Source organism: Molothrus aeneus, chromosome 12, assembly GCF_037042795.1.
Source record: "Molothrus aeneus isolate 106 chromosome 12, BPBGC_Maene_1.0, whole genome shotgun sequence".
In the NCBI taxonomy this organism is placed as follows: Eukaryota; Metazoa; Chordata; class Aves; order Passeriformes; family Icteridae; genus Molothrus; species Molothrus aeneus.
In genome coordinates, this window is record NC_089657.1 from 19,089,229 (window position 1) to 19,115,586 (window position 26,358).

General features: G+C 42.4%; 2 protein-coding genes across 2 annotated transcripts in view; one reads left to right on the forward strand and one right to left on the reverse strand.

The window, feature by feature from the left end:
* TIMP4 (TIMP metallopeptidase inhibitor 4) overlaps positions 1-20,324 on the reverse strand; it is a 31,164-nt gene extending 10,840 nt beyond the window's left edge. Inside the window, exon 1 of the mRNA XM_066557967.1 lies at positions 19,610-20,324. Coding sequence (XP_066414064.1) covers positions 19,610-19,763 — 154 coding nt within the window. The 5' untranslated portion in view covers positions 19,764-20,324. The remainder of the gene's footprint in view (positions 1-19,609) is intronic.
* SYN2 (synapsin II) overlaps positions 1-26,358 on the forward strand; it is a 191,027-nt gene that overhangs the window by 116,616 nt on the left and 48,053 nt on the right. The window lies entirely within an intron of this gene.

The following is a 26,358-nucleotide window of genomic DNA, read 5'->3' on the forward strand; positions in this document are numbered from 1 at the left end:
TCCCAAGAGTCTGGAAACCTGATTGATGTTACCACTCAGTTTTGACAAAAGATGTCCATCAAAATCTCTGGAAGACTCAAATCCCATAAAATTTGACAAAATACCCATCATTACAATCAGTGAGCAGAGGAAAGGGACACGACTGTTGAGTACAGAATTGTTGATCCAATAAATAGACTTGAAATAAGCCCCCGAAAGCCTCTGCCAGGCAAAATGAAAACATTGATTTCATGCATGAAATGAGAAGAATAATCTTATATTCACTTTCCTGGGGTTGAACAGAGCATGCCATTAGTTGTGTTAACCTGTAGAAATCAATTACTTCCTTAATTCATTTCCTGCTCTTTAATCAAGGAAAGTAGGAGATTTTATGAAAGAAAAAATGGATTCTTTTCCCCACTCCTTGTTTGAGGCATCTCTGTTGTGTGTGATGTTTAAAATACACCAGGACTCTTTGGAAAAACCAAAATTAGACTGAGTTGCTTGATGCCACCAAGATAAATGCATCAGAACATGGCTTGGATTTCAGCTGAGCAGAATTTTCTTTGGCACAACTAACAGAACATACCCATTTCTACTTTGCTCTTCAATTTAGTTATTTCATCAGGAAGCACCATCAGAAGAACAAAAGCAACTTCTATTCAATTTCTTATCTTCTGGATTAGATGTCTAATAATAATTAAAACCACCTAAAAATTGCGTATGTTTCCCTATACAGGCATAGCTAAAGACAATAAAAAAGCAGAGACATAGTAATATTCATTGGTTTATTGTGGTTCTAAGAATATGGAGCATGGCCAAAGTTCCTCTGGGGATTTTATCCCCCAAAATTAGTGAGAGGCTCATTTTTGCTCTGTTTTGGATGGCCACTGCTGCAGCTCCTGGGTTAGAGCAGCCTGAGTTTTGAACAGGCCTCCCCTGGTGAAAATTAGGGAGAAACTGCAAAGCAGCTTCAATACACAAATAGATTTCAGAGATCTCAGTGTGATAAGAATGGGATTATAGGCTGAAAATAATCACTCAGACTGGACTTCTCATTCTTCTTGTTTGTGCTGAGGTAGGAGATGATTTGCATTTCTGTGCTTGTGGACAGACACTGGCAAAGCCAGAGCAGAGCAAAGTTTTGTGACATCAAAATCACGTGTTCCCCCTTCAAAACTCCCATTTTTTAACTAGATTTGCTTCAATATTTTTTTTCATATTTAATATTATAGTTAAAGAAAAGGAATAGGAAACCCAGGCTGAAACACAGTCAGGTGGAGGTCAGTCCCACCTAACCCTGGACAATTCTCATTTTCTCACTAATTAGCTGAGCAAACTGGATGGAATAATCAAGGTGTAAAATTATTATTAAAACCAACGTGCAAATTATGATTAAAGCTGCAGATGCCTGCAGCTTCCAGGCTCCAGCAGGATGGGCCCTCCATTAAACCCTTCTTGAGGAGCATTTTGGACTTGTTGGGATGAAAGAATTCTTTTCAGTACACGCATTAATTTATTCTTTTAAATTCCTCATTTCACGTGGAAAGTGGCAGCATCTCTTTAATCATCTGCAGATGTGAGCAACCCCAAAATTCACTGTGTGTCTGCAGCCTCTGATCTCCTTCCAGGGGAAAAGGGCTGTGGGTTGGGAGTGCTCTACCCTGCTGGCAGGGACAAATTAGGATGGTGCTGCTTTGTTTTGAGATGCTCTCCTTTGCATCATTACTCCCTGGAAATAAAAAAGGATTTCTCACTAAGGAGCCTGCTCAATTCTGAAGGAAAGGGCTGAGAAAACAACATTATTTTCTCAGTACCATAACATGGTTTATGTGCAGGAAATCTTTTCCTGCCTACTCAGTGTGGGATAATCAAAACTGCTTTCCCCATGTGCCCCATGTTGAAACATTGTGCATTTCCATATTTTTATGAAATTCTGCTTGTTAGCACATGAGAGGAAGGTTATGGATAATCCCTGATAGCTGCAGGGGTCTCCATGGAGTTGTGCAAGGCTGAAAGTGCAACGTGCTGGGGTTTGTCATGCAGAGACCTTTTAGTGGGCGTGTAGGTGAAAATGAGAAGCATTTTTGTGTCGTGCGTGTTTAAGACAAAACTTCCAGATGGCAAAGGAGGAAAAACAGAGATTGATTTTTTTTTTAACAGTAAGGAAGTTTAATTATCTGAACTTTGAGCTATTTGGGTTTTCCCCTTCCATTCTCCAAAGGCACAGAGATCTTTTGGCGCCTTTTAATTCTTCTTGGGCTCCTTTTGATTTTTCTTTTCGGTGCATTGATATTTTTTGCCATCAGTGTCGCCTGGCCGTCTCCTCAGCCCTCTGATTCATGTGGTTGCTCCTGTTTTTAACCACAAGCACTTCCTGCTGGAGCATTCCTGGGCATCTCCCTCTCCTCCCTGCTGGCTCAGGGGGCTCAGGATTCCTCCGACTCTGCACTTCTTGCAGGACATGGTTTGGAGCATTCCAGGGCTGCCTTGGCCTCTCTGTGAGTGAGAACAGCCTCTGCTTGTTCAGTAATAATGGCATTTTAGCTGTTATTGCTTCCTTATGAGGAATTTGCATCTATGGAATACATAGGCACGGATTTCACGTTTCAGTGCCAGTAATTCCGAACGCCTGGGATTCGTTCTGCACTAAAAATACAGATTTTAACATTTCAGTAGGAGGATGTAGCTCTTCTGTGGACTCAGCTTTGATAAAATGTCATTTTTTATCCTCACTTTGCAGCTGGAGGTTGTCTCAGGTGACTGAACTGGAAGGAAAATCATTTGAGGTATAGGAGGACAATGCTCAGCCCTTGGGCACTGAAATGTGTTAAGAATAGATTTACTCCTTTCCTGAATAATAATGATCCTCTCCCAACCATTTGTAAATCACTAGGAGATCATTTTAACTGGGTAAAACACAGCACATATTTAGTTTCTAACTTGCTGTATTTGTGTTTTTACACGAATAGGAGAAAAATGTCAGGGTTTGTATGATACAGAAGGGTTTATATGCAGTAAGGGTGGAAAGAGAGGCATTAACCTGGGTGATTTCCTTCTGCAATTAGCTACACTAATTATTACTAATTAAATAAACATCACTTTGTGTATTAGAGATTTTTGTGATGATGAGGAGCTACTTTTATTACAGGTACATTTCCTTACTCGGAGGGAATTCCCTGCCATGAGATTGATTTTACTGCACCACAGTGGCAAAACCAATGGAATCTGAAGGGAGAGAAGACACAAGGAGCTGAGCAGGGCCCATTCCAAGGCACAGATGTGGATGGAATCTGGATAAACCAAATCCTTGAAATTCATGAAAAATCATATATTAATATAAAATCTATTAATATTAAAATATTAGAAGATAAAAAGTTTATAATAATCTATAAATCTATTCAAATACATTAATATCTAATTATTATATTGATATACTGAAATTAATATATTCCCTAAAAATAATGTCCTTTTTAGACTCTGGGTTATTTCTAAGGCAATAACTGAGGGAAAACTGTTGAGTGAAGAATTACTCTCATTGTTGGTATTATTAAATAAGACATTCTGTATTACAGTATTTAATATTTAATATGATATTACTCTGCTTAAACAAGTGGTGAGATTATCCTCAACAGTCCAAGTGCTGTAAGACAGACAACTTTACTCAGCTAAAATAATTAACTTTACTGCTCCTTCAAAAAGGAAAGCAAGTTGGTTTTTACTTTATAATCCTAAGAAGCAGGAGGGAAAGGAGAAGGTAAAAAACTGATGAACAAATGAGGATTTTCCCCCACTGTCTCTTAAGTACCATCAACTGCATGGTGAAAAATAATTATTTAGGAAGAAATTTAAGATACTGCTGGACATAAGAACAAGAAATTCAATAAATTAAGATAATAAGAATAAATTAAGAAATTTAAGATCCTGCTGGACATATAACAAGAAAATATGTTCTATAGAAATCCTTATGTGCATTCTTGTTTTAAACCTATAAATAGATAAATAGGTAAATAGATATGGGCATATTGAGGAAGAATCTGGGTTTCTGTGCCTCCAGTTCACTTCAGCTTTTTGACAGGCTCCACCAGAGCTCTGTGAATAGAAGTGGGATCTCCACCTCTTCTAAGCAGCCTTCCTCTCCAGAAATCAGGAAAATTTTGTTCCTATCTCACAAGTTTATAATCACAATCAGCTCTGCCACAAAACCCTTGAAATGAGACTTCAAACACTATGTTGGCAGGAAAAGGTGTAAGCTACTAAAAAGATATCATCAAGACCCATTAAGGTCTTTTTTTTTTTTTTCTCTCTTATATTTTAAATGCTCAATTTAGCCCTTTCATTTAACTAAATATAAAATACAAAGAGCAATTTTTGGGCACTCCTTACCACCTGTCTCTTTAGTGTCTGACACTTCAGTCCAGCTGCTCTTAGATGTTCTTGGAGGGACAAGGAATGAAAGGCTCGAGGAGGGGAGCTAAATGAGAGTGTGGCTGTAGCATGGATTGAGGATGGCATCCTAAATAGAGACAAAAAGCATCCCAAAAGTGTTTTTCTGAAATAGTCAGAGTGTGCAGTATGAAATGTAGCAGAGCTATGGACACAGAATATGGATGTGCATCATTTTGGAGGCATGCATACTCAAATTAACTTCTCTCCAGAAAAATCTGTCCCTTCACCAAAATGAAAGCACTTTCATACACAATATTCAACTGTTTCTGCTCACTCTTCTGCTGGAAGATTAACTCAGACTTCTGTCATCCATCTATCTGTCATCTATCTATCTATCTATCTATCTATCTATCTATCTATCTATCTATCTATCTATTATCTATCAATCTATTATCTATCAATCTATTATCTATCTATCAATCATCTATCTTTATCTATAATCTATCATCTATCTATTAATTTATCTATTATCTATCTACCTATCTATCTATCTATCTATCTATCTATCTATCTATCTATCTATCTCCCTATTATCTATGTATCAATCTATCAATCATCTATCTATCTATTAATTTATCTATTATCTATCTATCTATATCTATCTATATCTATCTATCTATCTATCTATTAATCTATCTATTAATCTATCTATCTATCTATCTATCTATCTATCTATCTATCTATCAGAACTTTTCCCCTCTTTAGGGTGCAGGAGCTTAAAACTTGCTCCATGAATGTCTCCAATCCCTAGAAGAACCCACCCAGAATTTTGGTAAAAGGAAAATGCCACAGAGACAATTGCTGAGACCTTGAGTTTGTGCAAAGTCAGTTCAAAGATTCTTCTTGTCCAAAAGTGAGGATTTTTGGGGGTGGGGGAGAAGAGGGTTTTTATTTCCTCAAAAGTGTATATGTAGACTTGTTTTTTTCCTCAAATGAATTTATTGAAAGAGGATTCTGCCTCATTGCAACACTTTTGTAAGATCCAACAGTGTTTTACATATCCAAAGGAATCCCAATAATGCTTTTCCATTTTTTGCAGCAGTTCTGATCCCAGGCTACTCAAACATGGTTGGAACATGGCATTGTGGTGTCTTGGGTTCATACACTGCAAGAATTTGTCTGAGGAACGTGCAGAAGAGTCCACATGAGGGGTTTGGAGCTGTAAAGGTCAAGTTTTCAGATCCAGTGATTTAGAAAAATAAAATAGAATTTAGAATAATAGAATGATATAATAGAATTTAGAAAAAAAAATAACAATAATAATAAAATTAGAAGTATCTTAGACTAATGAAGCAGGAGAGAGCTGAAGTGGCTCTGGGCTCTGCAGGCTGAGTGGCAATGGCTGTCCCTGTCCCTGTCCCTGTCCCTGGGGTGACAGGCTGGGGTTACTTCCAGGTGTGATGTTTTCCCTTTATTCTGCTTTCTTAGCTGACTGCAGCAAAATAGAAATCCATTCTCAGTTCCCCTGTGGCAATTCTTACAATTTTACACCACCTGATAAAGATGTGCCTGTCTATTTTTAAGACCTCTTCATTTAAGTAACTCTATCATTTTCTATGTCTCTTATTTTGTATATCCTATGATATACATGATATGTGTATGATATCATATTATGGTATATAACATATGATATCATGATATATAACATATGATATTATGATATATAATATATGATATTATGGTCTGTAATGTTTCCTCTTTCATAGATCCTAATTCATTTTGCAGTCACATAACAGAAGCCTCCAGAACTGCTTCATTAAATAATCAATGGTGTCATAGTGATGATTTTCATTTGAATATTGGGATAAACCACTTAGAAATAAACCGCTTAGAAATAAACCAGTTGGAGTAGAAACAGCTGAATATTGTGCATGAAAGTGCTCTCATTTTGGTGAAAGGACAGATTTTTACAGAGAGAAGTTAATTTGGATTTAAGGGCCTTGAAAATGATGCACATCCATCCACATTTGCAGTGTTGCTGGTGCCCCAGGTTTTGTCCCAGCCAGAACAAAGCTTGGCCAGGAGTTTTCCATAAATAAATTTCCTCAGCCAGAGGACTGGTGATTTCCTGCAGGGGGTTGCTGTGGGATTAAGAAAGAAGGGTTTTTATTAACACCCTGTCACCACAAGTGCTAAACTTTGTATTCTGCAAGAGAAGGCTGGGGAAATGTGATAATAAGAGGTTCAGCAGCGCCCATCTCCAGTCTGGGAGGGGAATGAGTTCAGAGGGCTCAGTGTGAGAGCAGAGTGAAGCTGGAAATCCCAGAGGGGGACTGGAATCCATGGGCAGAGCTGCTCCAGGGGGATCATCTGTGTGCAGCAAACACCACTGCAACTCAGATTTGCCTCCACTTGAAGGCAGGCACCTGGAAATGGCCAAGAATTGAGATGTGAGCAACCAGAAAGCAAAATAACCTAAAGTTTGTGAGCAGAACTCATCTACTGCAGTACCTAAAGTCAAGTAATGGTAAAATAATGCAAAGAGTCCAAGAAAATCTCTGGAGAGAGGGTGTGACCACAGTGTTTCATTGGCCTTTGTGTCTGGAGGGCACAGAAGCTGAACCCAAGAAGTTATGGTATCTTGGAGGAGAATAAAGGTAAGAAATTCCATCAGAGCTGCCGAGGAAGCCAAGAACAGGGTGAAACTTTGGTGTCAGGAGCACACAGATATGACAAAAAATAATCTGTAGATAGGGAGTTAAACATCTGAGACACTGAACTTTCCTTGCAGAGAGGGAACAAAGTCAGGCAAAGAGAAGGAATAATAAACCTCCAAAAAGAAGAGGAATCTGCACAGAATTTGTCACAACAGCCCAAAATTAGTTGGTCTAAAAGTTGCTAGTGCTTAAAGCAACTTAAAGCATGGGATAGAACAGATACCTGGGAGAGAATCCTAAGTTAAACATGGTCTGTTGGCTGCTGATTTATATTGCTCACAAAATCTCTAAAATGTACAAGAGGTGTAAAATCTTCCTCCATAACTGAGAGCTGCTGTCCCATCTGTCCAGCATTGCCACTCCCCCTTTCCCTGCCTTTTTTGATTAAACATGCTGGATTGTCCAGTGGTGTCAGAGCTGTACTTGTCATATTTGCTTAGGGTAAAGCTTTGATTCTCACCAATGAAGGGAGCAAAATAACTTGATTAAATATTAATTTGTACAGAAAATATTGTAATTTCTCAGATTACATATGAGAGGAAGAAAGAAGCTTTGGTAACACAGATTGTAACTCTGATTGAAGCTCACAAGTATCACTAATGCTACCAAAAAGAGGTAAAAGTTATTGATTGATTGACATAAAATAATGTTTGAAAAGAATTAATTTAATACCCAATGTGTACCTTTGCATACACACTGACATTTTTATCAGTGTGTACACACATCTTTTTCTCAGATATTTTTAGATTATTTGAGATAATTCTGGGGAGAATGAAGGTTTTGCTTTCTTGGTGTTTCAGGATTTGATTTGCACGTGTTGGCTTCCAGCAGGAGAGGCAGTGTTGCCGTGTCCGTCATTTGAAATTTCTGGGAATGTGTTCATACATCCCTGGGAGCAGGAACCATTTCTGCCATGATCAACCATCCCTGCCAGTGCCAGCAGGGTGATTTTATGGCTCAATAAATTGCCTTTAACCTCAACACATGATTTTATGTCAATCAGTCAATGACTGTGTGACACCTTTCCAAAGCAAGTCCCTCAACAGCAAATATTCTGGATTTATCTGCTCATGCTCAAGGATTGGCCAGCTACACTCTCATGAAAATGCCAATATTTTTGGTCCTTTTCCCACTTAAAATTGCCTTCATTTTTCTCTAGTCTGAGTCCAAAAAGGGAGGATCTGCTGCTGTAACTCCATCTCACATATTTTGAGGTTGTGTGTGCTGCATGGGAAAGGTTTGTACTCTGTGTTTGCAAAAGCTCTCCTGACCTTTACTGCTTCAGGAATTTGCTTTGCAGCTTGGTGGCATGTGAATCCTTGTCTTTATTTACAATAGGTAGCCTGAGCTGAACTCAGGCAACTCTCACTTCTGCAATCAATTCCTATTTAATTGGATCTTTCAGAATCTGGTGGTTATGAATTTACACTCCCAGTCAATTCCAGACCACCTCTGCCATGGGTGTCCAAGTGTTTCACCTCCAATTGGCTTTGTTGGAGGTTTTTTAAAGCAAAGCTTGCTGGCCCCCATCACCACCTCTGGAAACAGTTGAAAATATCCATTTGTTAAATTCTTGTACAGAAGATTCCCAGTGTTGGGGCAGGGGTAGGCTGGAAGGGAAGGCTAATGTGTGTCAGAATGGCTCAGGCAGTGTTTGTGGGGTCAAAAATGACTCCCACACTCCCACAGGAGTGCTGCCAAATTATTGATGGTGCTGCCAGGCTGGGGATGAGATGGATACAACACACTGCCAGGAGAAAAAATCTGGGAAATTATTCCAATGGCTCCTGTGCCAGCCTTGGAGTGCAGGTGTCCCACACAGCCTTTGATGCTTTCAACATCCAGGAGCCTGCAGCCCTTCTTTGCAGTGCTGATTTCAGAATTATTGCACAGCTTGGAATTGTTTCAGACTGCAGGGGAGAGAGAGATGTTTGCTTCAGGACCTGCTGAGCTGCTGCTTCATCCTGATTCTTCCAGGAGTGGAAACTCTACATTTTTATTTCTCTTTTGAGAACAAGTCAGTGTTGAATGCTCTTTGAATGATCTTTAAACAGCTGGAAAAGAACAAATGTTTTTAGCAAATGGCTCATCTATCAATTAATCTTTCACCACACCAGGACAGAGCAACAAGCAGTAGCTTCATTTCCAAACTGTAACACAGCTCAGATGTTTGGGGCTGTGGGATGAGTTCAATGCTGGATGCAAACAGAATGAGCAGCAGCAAAGCTGCCCCAAAACTGAGGGTGAAAGAACCTTCTCCTCTGGGTTTGCAGGATGGATTTCTTATCTGTGAGTCTACATTGTCACTCCTGCTCCGAAACTCCCAGACCCAAAGCTGAGGAATCCTTAGTTCAGGAGATGTTTCTGCTAGCTGGGATATAAAGGCAGTTTCATTTTTCCTGCTTTGTATTTTTGTTTCCTCACATTCCATTAATAAATGCTTATAGCCAGCTGTAAAATGACTAAATAATCTATAATAACTAAATAAATAATTAAAGTTGATTAGCACAGTAATCAACTGAAGCACAGTTTCTGAAATCATGAGAAGGAAGAATTGTGGAGCTTTCTGGACTATTTGAACAAAGGTGTTTTGGATCTGTAAGCACAGAGCTTGTTGAAGAATTTAATGTAACTATGGCAGGATTTTCCCTTTATTCTGTGAAAAGCAATGTATGGAAGAGCATTTCTCAGTCCTGGTGATGTTTCCAGTTGCATGAGAAGATAAGGGTGGTGAGATAATCCAATCTGTAATTGGGAAATCAAAGCCTTACAGGGAAGTTCATGACTTGGACTAAAACTCCACTTTTGAGAAACTTTTGAAGACTGAAACCCCCTAAATACACTCCAAGCTGATAAAGCAGATACCAAGGATTCTTTTTTAATTACCTTGTGGTAAGGATATTAATTTGCACTGCATTGTTTCTCAGGATAAATGCTTTGCAGAATTTGATTACTCTGTAGGGTTTAATTAACTCTATTAGAATTAATAAATCCTATAGGGTTATTTTATTAACCCTAGAGAATTTATTACCAGACCTGTTCTAGTCTGCATCCAAACTGCATTTCCAGTTCAGGCTTTTGGGGTGTGGAAGGCCAATATTTCAGCTCATTAGAACTCTCAGGTAGGTCAGGATTTTGTGCATCTCTGTGTTTTTGGCTCAGGATGCAAAAATTCCTCATGTTGAAGGCAGGAGTTGATTGGGTTTGCTTCCTTGTTAAACCAGAAGATTATGTGGTTTTTTGTTTTTTTTTTTTTAATTAGAAGAATACATTCAGTTTATGAGAGTGAGGTTTTAGAATCTCATTTTTATAAACTTTCAACTAGAAGAGACGAGTGTATTTTTAACAGAAGTGTGGGATTCTTTTAACTTAAATATCACCTAAAAACTCCCCAAACTGATTTCCAAATGCTGTTCAAGGTCAGCTTTATTTTCACAGCTGCTCCTCATGTTAGCAGGACCATTTCTCTCTGCTTCACAAGCCTCAGATCCCACATCATTTGACTGGTGATCAACATCTGCCTAATTTCAGCTGGAGAATAACACTCCCTTTATGCTCCAAGCCTGTAGGACAGCATACATGGTGTTATTGTGGATTTCCACTCATGGGGACACGGCCCTTCCTCGGGGTGGACAGAACCCCACATTGCTGAAATTGTAATGAGAAAGTTTGGGATTAAAGTTGGCACATTAATAGGATTAAGAGTTTGGCAGCCTTTCATGGTCTCTGTTTTGTATTATTTAGTCTTGTGTCTAAGCTTGAGTTTTGTTTCTGCCCTCAGTGTGTGTAGAATGTTGGTTTTGAAATGATGGGGTTCAGTTTCCCAGAGTTACAACAAATGATTTTAAATAAAAGTAACTCAGTTTTTTCGTTTTCTTCTCCTGAATTTAGAGCACACTCAGCAACAAGCTGGTGTGACTGAGTTACTTCTGAGTTAGGCAAGCAGCACAATTCTTCTGAAATTTCATTTTTACTACCCAATAGCCAGCTCTGGGGTATTTTTTTTCACTGAAACTAAATGAAGTTACATTTTTCAGCTATGTCCTAATTGACAGGAATGTTGTGCTCAGTGGTTTTGGCTCCTTAAAATCCCATCCTGTTGTTCAGTTCCGTGATGCCACCTCCTTTTACAGGCACAGCTTTGAAGGGTTGGGATCAGTGCCATGAAAATGCAGGGGAAGGAGAGCTCAGCCTGGGTTTTCCCAGCCCCATTTTCAGGCTGGAGTGGCAGAACTCTGAAGAGCACTCATGCACAGAATATTGGGAATAATCTCCTAGAGATGCATGGGATTGGCAGTGTGATTCAAGCCTTGAATTCAGCAATGAAAAGTGAGTTAGGAAACTCATTTTCCATGGATTTTTTAAGTTCTCCAAGTGTTTGCTCCTATCCTAAACCCTCAAGTCCATGTAGGGTTATTTGTAGGGCTTATTCAGGTCTTACACTTCCTATTCCCAAACAGGAAATTCAAGCTCCATCCCAGGAAGCTGCTGCATTAATATTTTAGTGAAATTTAGTGAATTAGTGAATTTAGTGAATTAATATTTTAGTGAATTTTTCACTATTTAGCTGCAAAAGGAAGGACTCAGTGCCATCCCCACAGCAGCATTCCAGGAATTAATTGAATGGGAATATTCAGGTTTTTCACTGGATATTCAGGTAGAAAGACACGGAATTGTAATCAGGGATTGACACCACAGCATTCCTGCAGCCAGAGGTTTTGCAGGATTTTTGCATTTTTTAAAGCATTTAGAAGTTTTAGGCTGTGACACCCAGCAGTTTATGTGTACTGCAATTATTCCTGAATTGCCATTCATGGGCATTTTTACCAGTGATGGGCCTTTGCAGGGTGACAGGTATTTTTTCTTCTCTCTAAATGCATCAGCAGCTCCTTTAAACTAAACAACTTCTTAGAATTCATGCTGTCTGGTTTTTTACAAATTTTATTTGAAAGTGCTATTAATATGCATAAAAGTACTCATAAAAGTAAGAAAAAATATTTTTTTTTACTTAGAGAAGTAAAGAAACCTGGTCTTCTTTTCTCTAATGGAGTTTGACAGGGCACTGTACAGCCAAAATTGATGAAAATAGGTTAATTTCTCAGTAATTGAATCATTTTCTCTCATAATTTTTGTTGATGAACCTAACATTTGTTATATATCAAAATGTGGATATAAGAATGATTGTGAATGACTCCTACCTGCCACCACTGATTTGCTGAGCACTAGTGGGACACACAGGACTGGAATTCTTTATTCCTCAGCCCCTTTCTGAGGAAAAGGCTGAGTTTTGCCTCATTTTCAGCCCCTCTGCATAAACCTACCAGCATCAGTTTTGAAATAATTATAATTTTAGCTTCTTTTAAGAAGATTCATTGGTTCTGGAGATGAAACTGGCAGAACTCTCCTCCAGTGACACCAGTGCTGCCTCCCCACTAAATCCTAACCACACTCAGGTGGTTTTTTGCCTTGGGGCAAGAACTGGAGCAGCACAACCCCAGTACAGCATTTCTGCCACCCAATCCCCAATTCTTGGAGCAGAATTTCAGCTCCCACTCCTGGGTGTGAGCCCTGAGGAATGGCAGATGCACATTGGGAAGGAGCTCTGGAAATGTGGATTATTATTGCCATTGGAAATGTGCATTATTGGCACTGGAAATGCGCATTATTGACACTGGAAATGTGCATTATTATTGGTATTGGAAAAGTGCATTATTGGCACTGGAAATGTGCATTATTGGCACTGTAAATGTGCATTATTGCCATTGGAAATGTGCATTATTATTGGCATTGGGAATGTGCATTATTGCCATTGGAAATGTGCATTATTGCATTGGAAATGTGCATTCCTGGCTCTGGAGATGTGCATTATTGCCATTGGAAATGTGCATTATTGGCACAGGGAGTGTGCATTACTGACATTGGAAATGTGCATTATTGGCACTGGAAATCTGCATTATTGGCATTGGGAATGTACATTGTTAGCACTGGAAATGTGCATTATTGCATTGGAAATGTGCATTACTGGCTCTGGAAATGTGCATTATTGACACTGGAAATATGCATTATTGGCACAGGGAATGTGCATTATTGGCACTGGAAATGAGCATTATTATTGCCATTGGGAATGTGCATTATTGGCACTGGAAATGTGCATTATTGCCATTGGAAATGTGCATTATTGGCACAGGGAGTGTGCATTATTGGCACTGGGAATGTGCATTATTGGCACTGGAAATATGCATTATTGCCATTGGAAATGTGCATTATGGCTCTGGAAATGTGCATTACTGGCACTGGAAATGTGCATTATTGGCACTGGAAATGTGCATTATTGCCATTGGAAATGAGCTTTATTTGCACTGGAAACGAGCATTATTGGCTCTGCTTTGCACTCAGGGGAAGAAGGTGGTGCAGAGCACTGGGATCTGCCTCTGGTCAGCAGGGCAGGAAGAGAAATGAGTTTTCCCAGCTATGGAGAAGCCCCAAAAGCTGTGGGGATTGCAGCATTCCCTGAGGCCAGGTCAGGGCTGTCTGTGTGCCCATGACCCAGGATCCTGCCAGGAGCTCTCCTGCCCAAGCAGCAGCATCAAGAACCCCGATTTTTTATAGGATCCACAAAAACCTCCACAGAAAGCCAAGGTTTGTGACACCACTGTCCTTTGTGCGATTAAATTTGGCACAAAAGGGCATTTTTAAAGAAGCAAGGATCTCCAGTTCTTGAGGTTCAAGAAATCCACTGCTTGGATGGACACTGAGCCCCCAAGGACACCAGAGGCAGTGGCACCACTGCTGAATTTGGTGTTAGACCCCCCTGAAGGGCTCAGCAGCCAGGGCTTATCTTGAGCTTCACTGCTCACCTTCCCTCTTCTCACCTGGAACAAGCACCATCCCTGTTTCCAATGCATTCCCAAAGCTGATTTTTCCCACCAGGCAGAAATGACCTCCCACCTAATAATGTACAGATTAATGTACAAATTAATCCATTCCAGCACAAAACTGGATATTACATGGCAAAAAGGCAAAATTGTGGGACACTGAGCCATGAGGGTTTTCATTTGAAACTCAATAATGAAGAAATAGCATATTGTGATTATCTCCCAGAAGAGCTGACTCTGAAAACTTAATTCTGGCGTATTTAAAGAAAATTTGTTCTGTTATGTTTAAATGTGATTAAAATTTAATATATCATCTGGCACATCTTTACAGTGCTTGATCTCCGTGATCTTGGGAGATTTTAATGTGCTGAAAATGCTGCCAAGCTCCAGCTGTAAAATTTCCATCCTATTTTGAAATGTGCCACTCTTCTCCAAAGCTGCAGAACTGTCTTCTGAAGCTATTTTTTATATATATATAGGTGTGTGTGTATGTGTGTGTATTCAAGACCTGTTAGTTATTGCTGTTCAGTAAAAATATAATTTTCAATATATTTTTTAAGAAAAGACAATAAGACAGTTGAAATCAGAAAGAACACAACCAACTTTGAAAGGAACTGGTGTTACACAGCTAAGAAATGTGAAGTATTTACATATTTCTCCTACTATCCAAAAAATAGCCCAAGGGGGAAAACCAACCTGAATTCAAAGTGCCAGACTTCAGAAAGGAATCAGTGCTGCCCATAGCCCATTTTTGCCTCCAGATTGCCTGATTTGAGGCTCAAATTGGTCCAGCATTGAGGCCAAGATGACAAATTCAGTGGCAAAAGGGAAATCTGTTACCTTGGCACTATCTGGTAAACTCAATTGCATCCATGTTTCTCTCCAAAAAAAGGCAATTATCCAAAGAGTTTTCAGGTGCTGGCTTGGCACTCCAGGGCCTCACTACTGAATTTGTTATCCAGCACCTCTTCCCACATTTTTATGAGGAGAAAACCTGGGCATTGTGGTCAGCACTGCTAATTAACATGGACATCAGTTTAATTAAACCTCTCCATTCCCAGGGCAAGTCCTCTGGGAAAGCAGAGGTGTTTGTTGGGGGTAGAAGGAATTCAGCACATTTTAGGAGGGTCTCAGCAGCATTTAGAAGAGCACAAGAGGGATGTGTCTCTGTTTTTGTGTAAAAGGTGTGGATCTCCTGGTGCCAGGCACTTCCTACAAACGAGGAGTTAAATTTAAAACTACTGAGAAGCTCATGACAATTTCTCCAGTCTGAACTATGGGAATCAGAAAAACAGAAACTTCCACAGGCACTGAAGGGTTTGAGCTGCAGCCTGGGAGAAGCTTGGATTGATGTAAAAATACAATATACAGAAATTAAGCAGAAAAATCATAAACTTATGGTTCTATAGTTGTAAGAATATGCCTTAAGTTAGTGAGCAGCTGCACTGCTGAGATGGTGAAGGGTTTGTAGTGTAGGGCTGGGGTTGTGTGGAGTGAGCTGAGAGCTCAGAATTAGAACAGAAGCATTTGTGTGCATGTGAGACAGAAGTCATTGGATAAAAGTATCCACAGTGCAGCAGAAGTGAGTGAAGGTGATGGGTTAGAAAAGCAAAATAAACCCTGTGGCAGCTGTCCATTGGGTTAGAAAGTTCTGTATTGCCTTGTAACAAAGAACTTGTGGCTGCTCTTGAGCTATGGCTGAATGCTTGCTCCTCTAAAATCTCACAGCCCCTGGACTGATGTTTGTCTGAGCAATAAATCATTTTTAGCTTGGAAACAGTCCCACCCCTTCACTACTAGCAGTGATAATGACACTGTACAAAACCCCATCCTCTGAAGGCTCTGTGGGAAGATGAACAAATGCAAGGTCAGGCAGATGGCAGGACTGGCACAGCACTCCTGATGTACCCTGGCAAATCCCATTCCTCCCAACCTCAACCCTGCAGCCTCTCCACCCATCCCTGATTTTGGGCAGGACCAGGCGCTCTCCCTGACTCCAGCTCTGTCAGACATCCCCTGATCTCTCTCAGGTTCTGCTGCCTGTGGGCATCCAGAGCCACAAAACCTTCCTGGCAGTGAAGGACAAAGTGTCACAAAGGCAAAGCAAAAGAGCTTGTCCAGACTGAATTCATCTCTGTGCTGGTTTTTCCTTGGATCTCTCAAAAATGCTGTTGCTGAGTGGCTTCACACATTCAATTGGAGGTTCAGGGAGCATCCATTCAATCCCTCCACCTCCATCATAATCATGCTGGAGGAAATTAAAAATATTGCCTTTAAGAGTGGCTGAAGGACACGTGGTGGTTGGTAGCTCCATGAGCAAGTCTGAGACTTTATCTCTGGTTTTCCTGCAGAGTTTTGGCTCAGGGCATCTCTGTTTCAATTAGATCTGCTAGGAAATCCTGTGACAGAGTCCTTGCCTGTGGTTGTGGCTAGACAGGATGAGCTCAATGAATTAATGAATTTAATAACTGAAGAACTGCAACAGTCTCAGCACAGAGGTGGGAGCCAGGTGGCCCTGAGGGCCCTGAGGCCACAGGGGTGTCCCTGAGACCACAGGCGTGTCCCCAATGCCACAGGGGTGTCCCCAATGACACAGAGGTGACCCCAGGGCCACAGGGGTGTCCCCAATGCCGCAGGTGTGTCGCCAGGGCTAAAGGGGTGTCCCCAGTGCCGCAGGTGTGTCCCCAATGCCACAGGTGTGTCCCCAATGCCACAGGGGTGTCCCCAATGCCACAGAGGTGACCCCAGGGTCACAGGTGTTTCCCCAATGCCGCAGGTGTGTCGCCAGGGCTAAAGGGGTGTCCCCAGTGCCGCAGGTGTGTCCCCAATGCCACAGGGGTGTCCCCAGGGCTAAAGGGGTGTCCCTGAGGCCACAGGGGTGTCCCCAATGCTGGAGGTGTGTCCCCAATGCCACAGGGATGTCCCCAATGCCGCAGGTGTGTCCCCAGTGCCATAGGGGTGTCCCCAATGCCACAGGTGTGTCCCCAGTGCCGCAGGGCTGTCCCCAGGGCTAAAGGGGTGTCCCCAATGCCACAGGGGTGTCCCCAGGGCCGCAGGTGGGTCCCCAATGCCACAGGGATGTCCCCAATGCCACAGGGGTGTCCCCAATGCCACAGGGATGTCCCCAATGCCACAGGGGTGTCCCCAATGCCACAGGGGTGTCGCCAGGGCTAAAGGGGTGTCCCCAGTGCCACAGGTGTGTCCCCATGGCCACAGGTGTGTCCCCAGTGCCGCAGGTGTGTCGCCATGGCCACAGGTGTGTCCCCAGGCAGCTGTGGAGGCCCAGCCCCAGTTCCCAGGGGATGAGCAGTGCCTGGCCAGGGCTGCAGCCCGGGGTGCCCCTTCCTGCCGGGCACAGCTCCTCTCCCTGGCACAAAGGCTGCTGGCACCGGCCCGGGGGAGCTGCTGTGCCAAGCTGCTCCCTGGAGCTTCCTCCCACACAGGACAGGCAGCTCCACTCCAGCTCCTTCCAAGGGGTTTCACTCTGTTATTCAAAATGCTGTGGCTAAAGATTATCCAGGAATTCAGCCATGAATGCCCAAAGAGGGTTTTATGTGCGTGTACATGCAAATGTATACACAAAAATGTGTGTGCACTTATTGGGTGAAGAATTCCCTTCATTTCCACTTTTTGATATACAGAAATGGGATTTTAAAAATATAAATAGTGAACAAAGGGATCCTTGACATAAACATTCCTCAGCCAAAAGAGGAAGTTTACTTGGATAGGAATATTTATAGGAGTGAGAGCTTGAGCAACAAGTCCAAACATTGTAACATAAAACTATCATAAGTATTTAAATAAAAAGTAGCATGATATAGTAGAAAAGTAGCATGATATAGTTCCTATTTATAAAATACATCTAAGAAATTAGTAAGTGTTAATCTGTATCATCAGAATGGCTTCCCTATGAAAGAAAATATTCATTAAGGCGGCCCATAATGAATATTTTGAGTTTCCTCTATACTGTAAAATTGTTAATTTTGTAAATTTTTTACATGAAGTCTGTTGAAAAGCTGTCACTTTCTCGTGCACAGTTCAATGCACACATATTTAGTTGTAGCACAACTTTTATTTCCTTTCACTCCTCAAACACCCCCAAGTGTGCAATGCCTGGTGGAGGCACCTCCACGAAAGGGATGGCTGACCACGGGCAGATTAAAAACCAATTTAACTGATGGCCACAAACAGAGCTCAGAGTTTGCCATGGCCACAAAGATTTTCTGTCAGGGCATGAAAGCAATGAATCAGTATGCAGAAGGTATTGCCTGCCCCATAGAGATGCTAATGCTGTGGCACTTTGGAAACTCATGTTCTACATTTACTGTTCACACCCCATGGAAGCTAACCAGCCTTAGCCTGAGCTAATGAAATCAAAAGGCTGCAAAATGTCACATTTTCTCAAAATGTCACATTTTCTCATCCCCCTGAAGCCTAATTTTGGGATCTTTAGGCTCTTTCTATGAGTTGTTTGACAACCGTGGTGCTGCCTGGCTGTCATGAGGGACAATTGTCCCAAAGCTGGAGAGTTACACTCACACAGAGCTGCTGCAGCCACTTTATCTGCACAAAATAAAGGGCCCATCAGCCTCCTGCTCCAGAAAATGACAGAAAACCCCAAGAATAAACTAAAGAAAGTATAAAATAGCAGAACAAAGCTCAAAAGTTTCAGCAAGTTACCACTGGGGACTTGCTGCATTTTGTGGTCCATTGTTTTTTTGGTTTTTTGTGGGTTTTTTGATTTGTTTTTGTTTTGGTTTTCTTTTCCTGAAGTGCTATAAAAATATCTATGTGAGCAGTTTACACATTGCAGGCATGTTTAGACAGAATAATTTATACCTAGCAGATACTGCTATATATAGCAGTAGATATTTGAAAGCTCAGGTATTTTCTAAGTCAGGACCTAATCTACAGATATATAAAACAGATGTTATATATAAAATATATAACCCATATAAAATATAGAAATATCTGTTATATACAATAGGTATAAAATACACAAAATATAAGATAATACATAAATTATATAAAATATAGAAAGGACATTAATACAGTAATATATAAGATATGATGCATATCTAATATGGGAATATAAATATAGATAATATTTATAATATAAAAATGGTTTTTATAGAGATAGAGATATATTTCTATATAGTTATAGAGAAATATAGATTTATGGATATATAGGTATATAGATTTATAGATTATATAGATATATATTTTTAATATAGTTATATTTTTATATAGTTATATATAGTTATATATAGTTATATATATTTATATATAGTTATATATAGTTATATATAGTTATAGAGATGTATAGATATATAGATTTATAGATATATAGATTTATGGATATATAGATTAATAGATTATATAGATATATGGATATAAAGATATATAGATATAGATATAAAATAAATATAAAATATATAAAACCACATAAAATTCAATAAAAATCCGCTCTCCAACGCAGCAATCCCAGCAATTTATGGCCACAAACGCTTCTGGCAGCGCGCGGGAAGCAGAGCAAGCCGCGGCACCCATTCCCCTGCCTTAGGGGCTGCGCAGCACAGCCCCCAGCCGCCCCTTCCCGCTCCCCTGGCCGCAGAGAGCCCCGCGGAGGCTCCGCGGGCGCGGACTCACCGAGCGCAGCATCGCACAGCAGCTGCTGCGGGTGCGCGGGCGCGCAGCTACAGCCGGACACGGCGGCGGGCAGCGCCCAGAGCGCCCAGAGCGCCCAGAGCGCCAGCGCTGCCCCTCGGGCCCCGGGGCTGCTGCCGCTGCCCGCTCGGCTCATGCTCCGCACGGGGGAAAGGCTCGGCCCGAGCCGCGGTGTCCCGGCCGCGCTGGGACGCTCAGGGATGCTCCGGATGGATCCCCGGGGATGCTGGGGACACCAAACGCTGCTCGCTCCGAGCGCTGCCGGTGCTCGCTGCCTCCAAATCACCCGGACATGGGACCCTCTTATTTATGGCCCCGGCGCCGAGCCCCGGCTCCGCCTTCCCGCGCTTCAAAGCTCATTTATTGGTGACATCGTCCCCAAGAAGCTCGGGAGTGGAAATGGTAATGGCCAAAAGCTCCCACAAAACCGGCTTTTACGCGGATCTGAAGCTGATTTTCTGAGCGTTTTATCTCCTCCGAGTGAGTTTGCGTCCAGTTTGGATTTCAAAGGCAGCTCTGCGATCTTATTTTGGGCAAGTAAACAGAGCTGTCCTGTGTTAAGCTCCCGATCTTCCCCTGCACTTTGCTGAGCTGCCGTCCCCGTTCGCAGGCGGGACAGAACTTCATTCATGGACAGGAAACCTCTCAATGCTCTGCTTGTGAGCCTCCGGCATCGCTGGTTACAGGGAACAACCAATTACAGCTCAAAGCCACAATAAAAGGCATTTGAAACGAAATTATTTCATGGCAGGTTTCATTTAGAATAGAAAGAGAAGTATGCCAGTGGTGTGTTTTGGAGGCACAGCCACTTTCCCTGCATTTCTTGTTAATGCAAATCCTGCTCGGAGCAGATCTGTGCCTGTATTTCCTGGCTGGTGTTGGAAGTGGAATTCAGTGGAATAAATGCAGAGTTCAGAAATCCTTTTCACCTTCAGAGCTTTGGTTGCTGTGGCAATCTGGGTGTGTGTAACCTGTGGGCAGCCTCTTTTTATAAAGAAAAATGTTCCATGAGGAAGCAACCCGAGGTTTGATTAGAGAGTAATAAAGAACATCTCTGGATTGGCATGCAGGACAGGGCTGCTTAAACAATGCTGTGTTTTGTCACAACCCAAATCAAACCTAGGAATTGAAAATTCATTAACATGACCTGAACCATTCCAATCCAGGCTCATGAAAATGTATTTTGTTCAGGCTGAGGTTTAGGTGTGCCCAAAGCAGCTTGTTACCTTTAGAGAGAAGTGTGCATGTTTTACAGCAGCAGATTTATTTCATTTCTGAACAGTTATACAAATATTAGTGCTCAGATTATTTTTCTTTTTAATTCCCATCCCCCTCAAGACACACTCTGTCTGTTAGAAAAAAACCCACAAATATTCAGAATTATTAGAATTGGGTTTAGTTTTTAGCCTGTAGATCCACACCAAACACTGAGCCAGGAATCCTGTAGAAAATGTCCTGATTTCACACAGCCACACTTGGACTTTTTACTTTTCCAGTCTAAAGTTTTGGCTCCAAATCATAAGATTGGATCCCAGCCCAGGACTAACACCTGAAAATAATTTAGACCTGTTAACATCTCTGTTCTTACCTAGGAGAAATGGGTTTCTTTCATGCGAGGGGAGGGATGAGAAGGGCTGGAAGCTTGCAGGGGGGTTCCAGCTGCAGGAGGCAGGAAAACCCCCGGGCAGGGCTGCCAGGGGCTGGGCTCAGCCCCTCTGGGACTGCAGTTCCCAAACCTCGGGCTGGGAAGTGATGAAGGAGTTAATTGGATTGGTTTCCATCACAGGGCTGCTGCTATAGATGATCTAAATAGACCAACTTGATCAAATTCAATAACAAATTGAATTCACAAAATTCAAATTATAAAGAAATCTGTTGGGCAAACACTCTTCTCTACGGGTCCCTAAGGCACATTTTGTCCAGGATTCTCCAGAACAACATGTCCAGCTATGTTCTGGGTGTCCTAAAGACTTTTTCTACCTAGTACAATCAAATTAATTACATAATCAATAGCAGAACATTATGCTCAGAACAAAATTTAAAAATTCTTTTATGACAAGTTGCAAATTAGTTGTCCACTACCTTCTAGATATAGAAGAGAATTAAATACTTTCAACTGAACATATAGAGTGCATGTTATTTTTGTTATTTTTTCCAATTTTTTGTGCCCACCAACAGCAGTGTGGGCATTAATTACTATCCTTGATTGTCTTCTAACAGCCCCCAGAGCCCTGCACTAAATCCCCTGGGCTCCCAGAGTTTGGGGTATTTGTTCTCTGGAGGTGACAGGAGACGGAGGAATGAATGAGGGCCATGCCCTGAGAGCTGCTGGGGAGGGGCAGCTGTGCCAGGGCAGCTCTGCCCCGGGGGCTCCCTGCCCTTCCCACTGCCCATCCCTCCTGTGCCCTCCGCCTCTGGCTGCAGGAGAAACCAGGGCTGGGGAGAAACCAGGGCTGGGGAGAAACCAGAACTGAGAAAAACTCAGGATTTCAGGATAACCCAGAGTTGGGGATAACCCAGGGCTGGGGAGAAACCAGGGCTGGGGAGAAAGCAGAACTGAGAAAAACTCAGGATTTCAGAATAACCCAGAGCTGGGGATAACCCAGGGCTGGGGAGAAACCAGGGCTGGGGAGAAACCAGGGCTGGGGAGAAAGCAGAACTGAGAAAAACTCAGGATTTCAGGATAACCCAGAGTTGGGGATAACCCAGGGCTGGGGAGAAACCAGGGCTGAGGAACATCCAGGGCTGGGGAGAAAGCAGAACTGAGAAAAACTCAGGATTTCAGGATAACCCAGAGTTGAGGATTACCCAGGGCTGGGGAGAAACCAGAGCTGGGGATCAACCAGGGCTGAGAAAAATTCAGGATTTCAGGATAACCCAGAGCTGGGGATAACTCAGGGCTGGGGAGAAACCAGGGCTGGGGATCAACCAGGGCTGAGGAACATCCAGGGCTGGGGAGAAACCAGGGCTGGGGAGAAACCAGAACTGAGAAAAACTCAGGATTTCAGGATAATCCATAGCTGGGGAGCACCCAGAGCTGGGGATAAAAAAGGGCTGGGAATAACCTAGAACTGAGGAAAACTAAGGAATTCAGGAGCACCCAGAGCTGAGTATAACCCAGGGCTGGGGATAAACCAGGGTTAGGAAAACCCAGAGCTGAGGAAAACTCAGGATTTCAGGATAACCCAGGGCTGAGGAAAACCCAGGATTTCAGGAAAACCCAGTATTCTAGGATAACCCAGGACTGTGGGGTAACCCAGGGCTGCAGAATAACCTAGGGCTGAGGAAATCCCAGGATTTCAGAATAAAGCAGGATCTCAGACAAACCCAGGAATCTGGGATAACCCAGGGCTGCAGGATGCCCTGTGCCTGGCTGTGCTGGATTCCTCCTGCCCTTGCTGCCTGCCCAGCCCAGCCCATGTTCGCAGGAAGGCAGCACAGACAGGCAGCTGTCAGTCTGTCCATCCTGGGGCTGCTCACAGCATTGCTCTGGTGGCTCAGAGCTCACACTCAGCCTGGGAGCTGGGGCAGGAGCACTGAACTCTGCTGCAGGGGCATTGTCCACACAGCTTTTGGAAGGGTTTTTCACTGCCAGGGACATGCCACAGCCACCTCATTGTCCCTTCAGCTGTCAGGCACTTTGGGTCCACTCAGAGTCCCCTGCTTGGGCTGCCTGCTCCGTGCTTTAGCCACTCCCAGTGCACAGGGCACAATTTTTTATCCATATCAATCTCATTTTCGCTTCATTGTGGCAAATGAATCTTATTTGAGAATGGTAGCAGTCAGGAGTGTCCATTCCCATTGTGATAATTCACTTGTGGGGAATTATGGAAAGAATTTGAGATGGGCCCTCTGAATTGTTTTGATGATGTGGTTTATTTTTCTTATCTTCTACATAGGTAGGAAGGGTGAGTTTAGTTCACATGATTACAGCATGGTTTAGAAGGTCACAAGACCCTTAGTGACAAGACTTTTTAAGGAGTTATTGTTATATATATATTATATAATTAATATATATAGGTTATAATTATTATAACTTTAAGGATAATATATAATATATATTAATATATATATAATATATATTTTTTTATATATATATATATAGATAGATAGATAGATAGATAGATAGATAGATAGATAGATAGATAGATAGATATAAACACTACCAACAAGGATCTTAGTGTTTTTGACCTAATCTTTGAATATTTCATTTTATGGATTCATGCTACAGTGTAAGCTTTCTTAGCCAATCATGTTATGACACACAGACCTACAGTGCTGCATTCTAAACTCCTTGTTTACCTTTGTAGCTACTTTTATTTTTTCTAGATTTTAAACTCTAAAACTCTAAACTTTCTTTTACTTAGCTTAACATGTCTCTGCTTTAAACTACAAATCCACATTCTCGCTTCTAGCACTCAAGTTTGGGAGCCTTTTCCAAGGTCTCAGATCAAATCTTGTGTTTAATTCTAAGCTTTGGCTTACAGGCCCAAAGTCCTGAGGGTTCTTTGCATTTCAGATTCCAACAACCCAGAATTTATCTGTTGCCTTCTCAATGCTTTGACTTTGCTCTTTCTTCCCTGGTTCTCCTTTGGCATCGCCATTACCTCTAAAATCTACTTTTATTTTATCTGATGAAGTCACACTACACATCCTGTACCTCACCTGTACAATCATGTTGAAAATTCACAATAGCATTTCACAAAACAGGTGAGCTTTTATGGATTTTAAACTCCAGTGCCTCCATGTGAGCTACAGCCTGCTTCAAACAGGAGGGAATTTAGAGCTGTCACCTCTGAAATACTACAGCAAAAAATCCTTACACTTTATAGGCACAGCAATTTGGGTAATTGTTTTATAAAGTGGCAAAGTGTTACTTGACTTTTGAGGCAGCAGTTTTCCAAACAGTTGGTGGAAGGATGAATTAAACACTGACATGCCAGAATCAAAATCGAATTTGTTTCTGCTGAGTTTTTGTCTTCAGGGTTTCTTCCAAGGATCTGTGGGAGCTGCTCTCATTGATTCACTGCAATTACACTTTGTGTTTTCCTTCCTAATGACAATTTCTGTTTTCATGCTGTGCAGGTTTGAAACCAGCAGACTTTCTGCCATCAGATCCCTCTGTGCTCATTTAGATCACTGGGATTTTTTAGCACACGCCACTTGTGGGGACAAAGGCGTTTTAGGGGGATCTCCTGGTGGTCTGGGGGAGTCACCCCATAACCCAGGGTCCTCTCCAGCCCTGGCTGGTTTCAGGGGGCACAGGGGGCTGCTCTGTGCAGCTCCAGCCTCCCCAGGTGGTGGTGGCAGGCTCAAAGGGAGCTCAGACCCTCCAGTTCTGCACCAATCCCCACTGGTGTCCCTGGGAGCTCAGGTGGCCCTGGGACCTGTGTTGCACTTGGCTCACAAACCACTTCAGCCTTCAGTTTTGGGCCAAGGACTCACAGATCAGGCACAATTTCCTCTCCCAATAATAAATTTAAGCTCTACTCTTTTTATCCCCTTGAACTTTTATTTCTCACTGCCCTAGCTAAAAAGATAACACAAATCACCTCAGCCTTCCCCTTGGCTCAGGGGTATTAAATAATTAATAATCCTGGGCTATCCTAGAATCCTGGGTTTTCCTGAAATCCCAGGTTTTCCTCAGTTCTGGGTTATCCCCAGCCCTGGGTGTTCCTGAGCTCTGGGTTATACCCAGCCCTGGGTTATCCTGAAATCCCAAGTTTTCCTCAGTTCTGGGTTATCCCCAGCCCTGGGTTACCCTGAGCTCTGGGTTATACCCAGCCCTGGGTTATCCTGAAATCCCAGGTTTTCCTCAGTTCTGGGTTATCCCCAGCCCTGGGTTACCCTGAGCTCTGGGTTATACCCAGCCCTGGGTTATCCTGAAATCCCAGGTTTTCCTCAGTTCTGGGTTATCCCCAGCCCTGGGTTACTCTGAGCTCTGGGTTATACCCAGCCCTGGGTTATCCTGAAATCCCAAGTTTTCCTCAGTTCTGGGTTATCCCCAGCCCTGGGTTACTCTGAGCTCTGGGTTATACCCAGCCCTGGGTTACCCTGAGCTCTGGGTTATACCCAGCCCTGGGTTATCCTGAAATCCCAAGTTTTCCTCAGTTCTGGGTTATCCCCAGCCCTGGGTTACTCTGAGCTCTGGGTTATACCCAGCCCTGGGTTATCCTGAAATCCCAGGTTTTCCTCAGTTCTGGGTTATCCCCAGTCCTGGTTTCTCCCCAGCCCTGGGTGTTCCTCAGCCCTGGGTTACCCTGAAATCCTGAGTTTTTCTCAGTTCTGGTATTAAACTTCTCAGGGGTATTAAACCTCACTCCTTGCACAGAGAGTTTTACACCCACTTTGAGCTGCCAAGGGGAAAATGTGGCTCCACATGCCCAAAATTGTGCCTGTGTTTGTTGAGGCCAGCAGCTGGTGTAGGGTTTTGTGCTGAGGGGCCAGAGCTGGGCTGGCCCTGCTGCTGACGGAGCTCCTGCCTGGCTGAGCCCCCACTTGATCTGGAAATTGTGTTTTCTGCAAACCAAACAGACCAGAGAAAGTACATCTGCTGCTTGTTTATTGATTTAGGGCTCTTCCTGCCTGTTTCTGGGAAAGGAGGAAAAAAAAGAAAATGAATAAAAGGCCACCTTCATTATTTCACTTTTAATTTCCTTTCTCCAAAGTAAGCAGAGCAAAATTAGATTTAGGTTGATGCATATTCCACAAATAAATTACATGGAACTAGA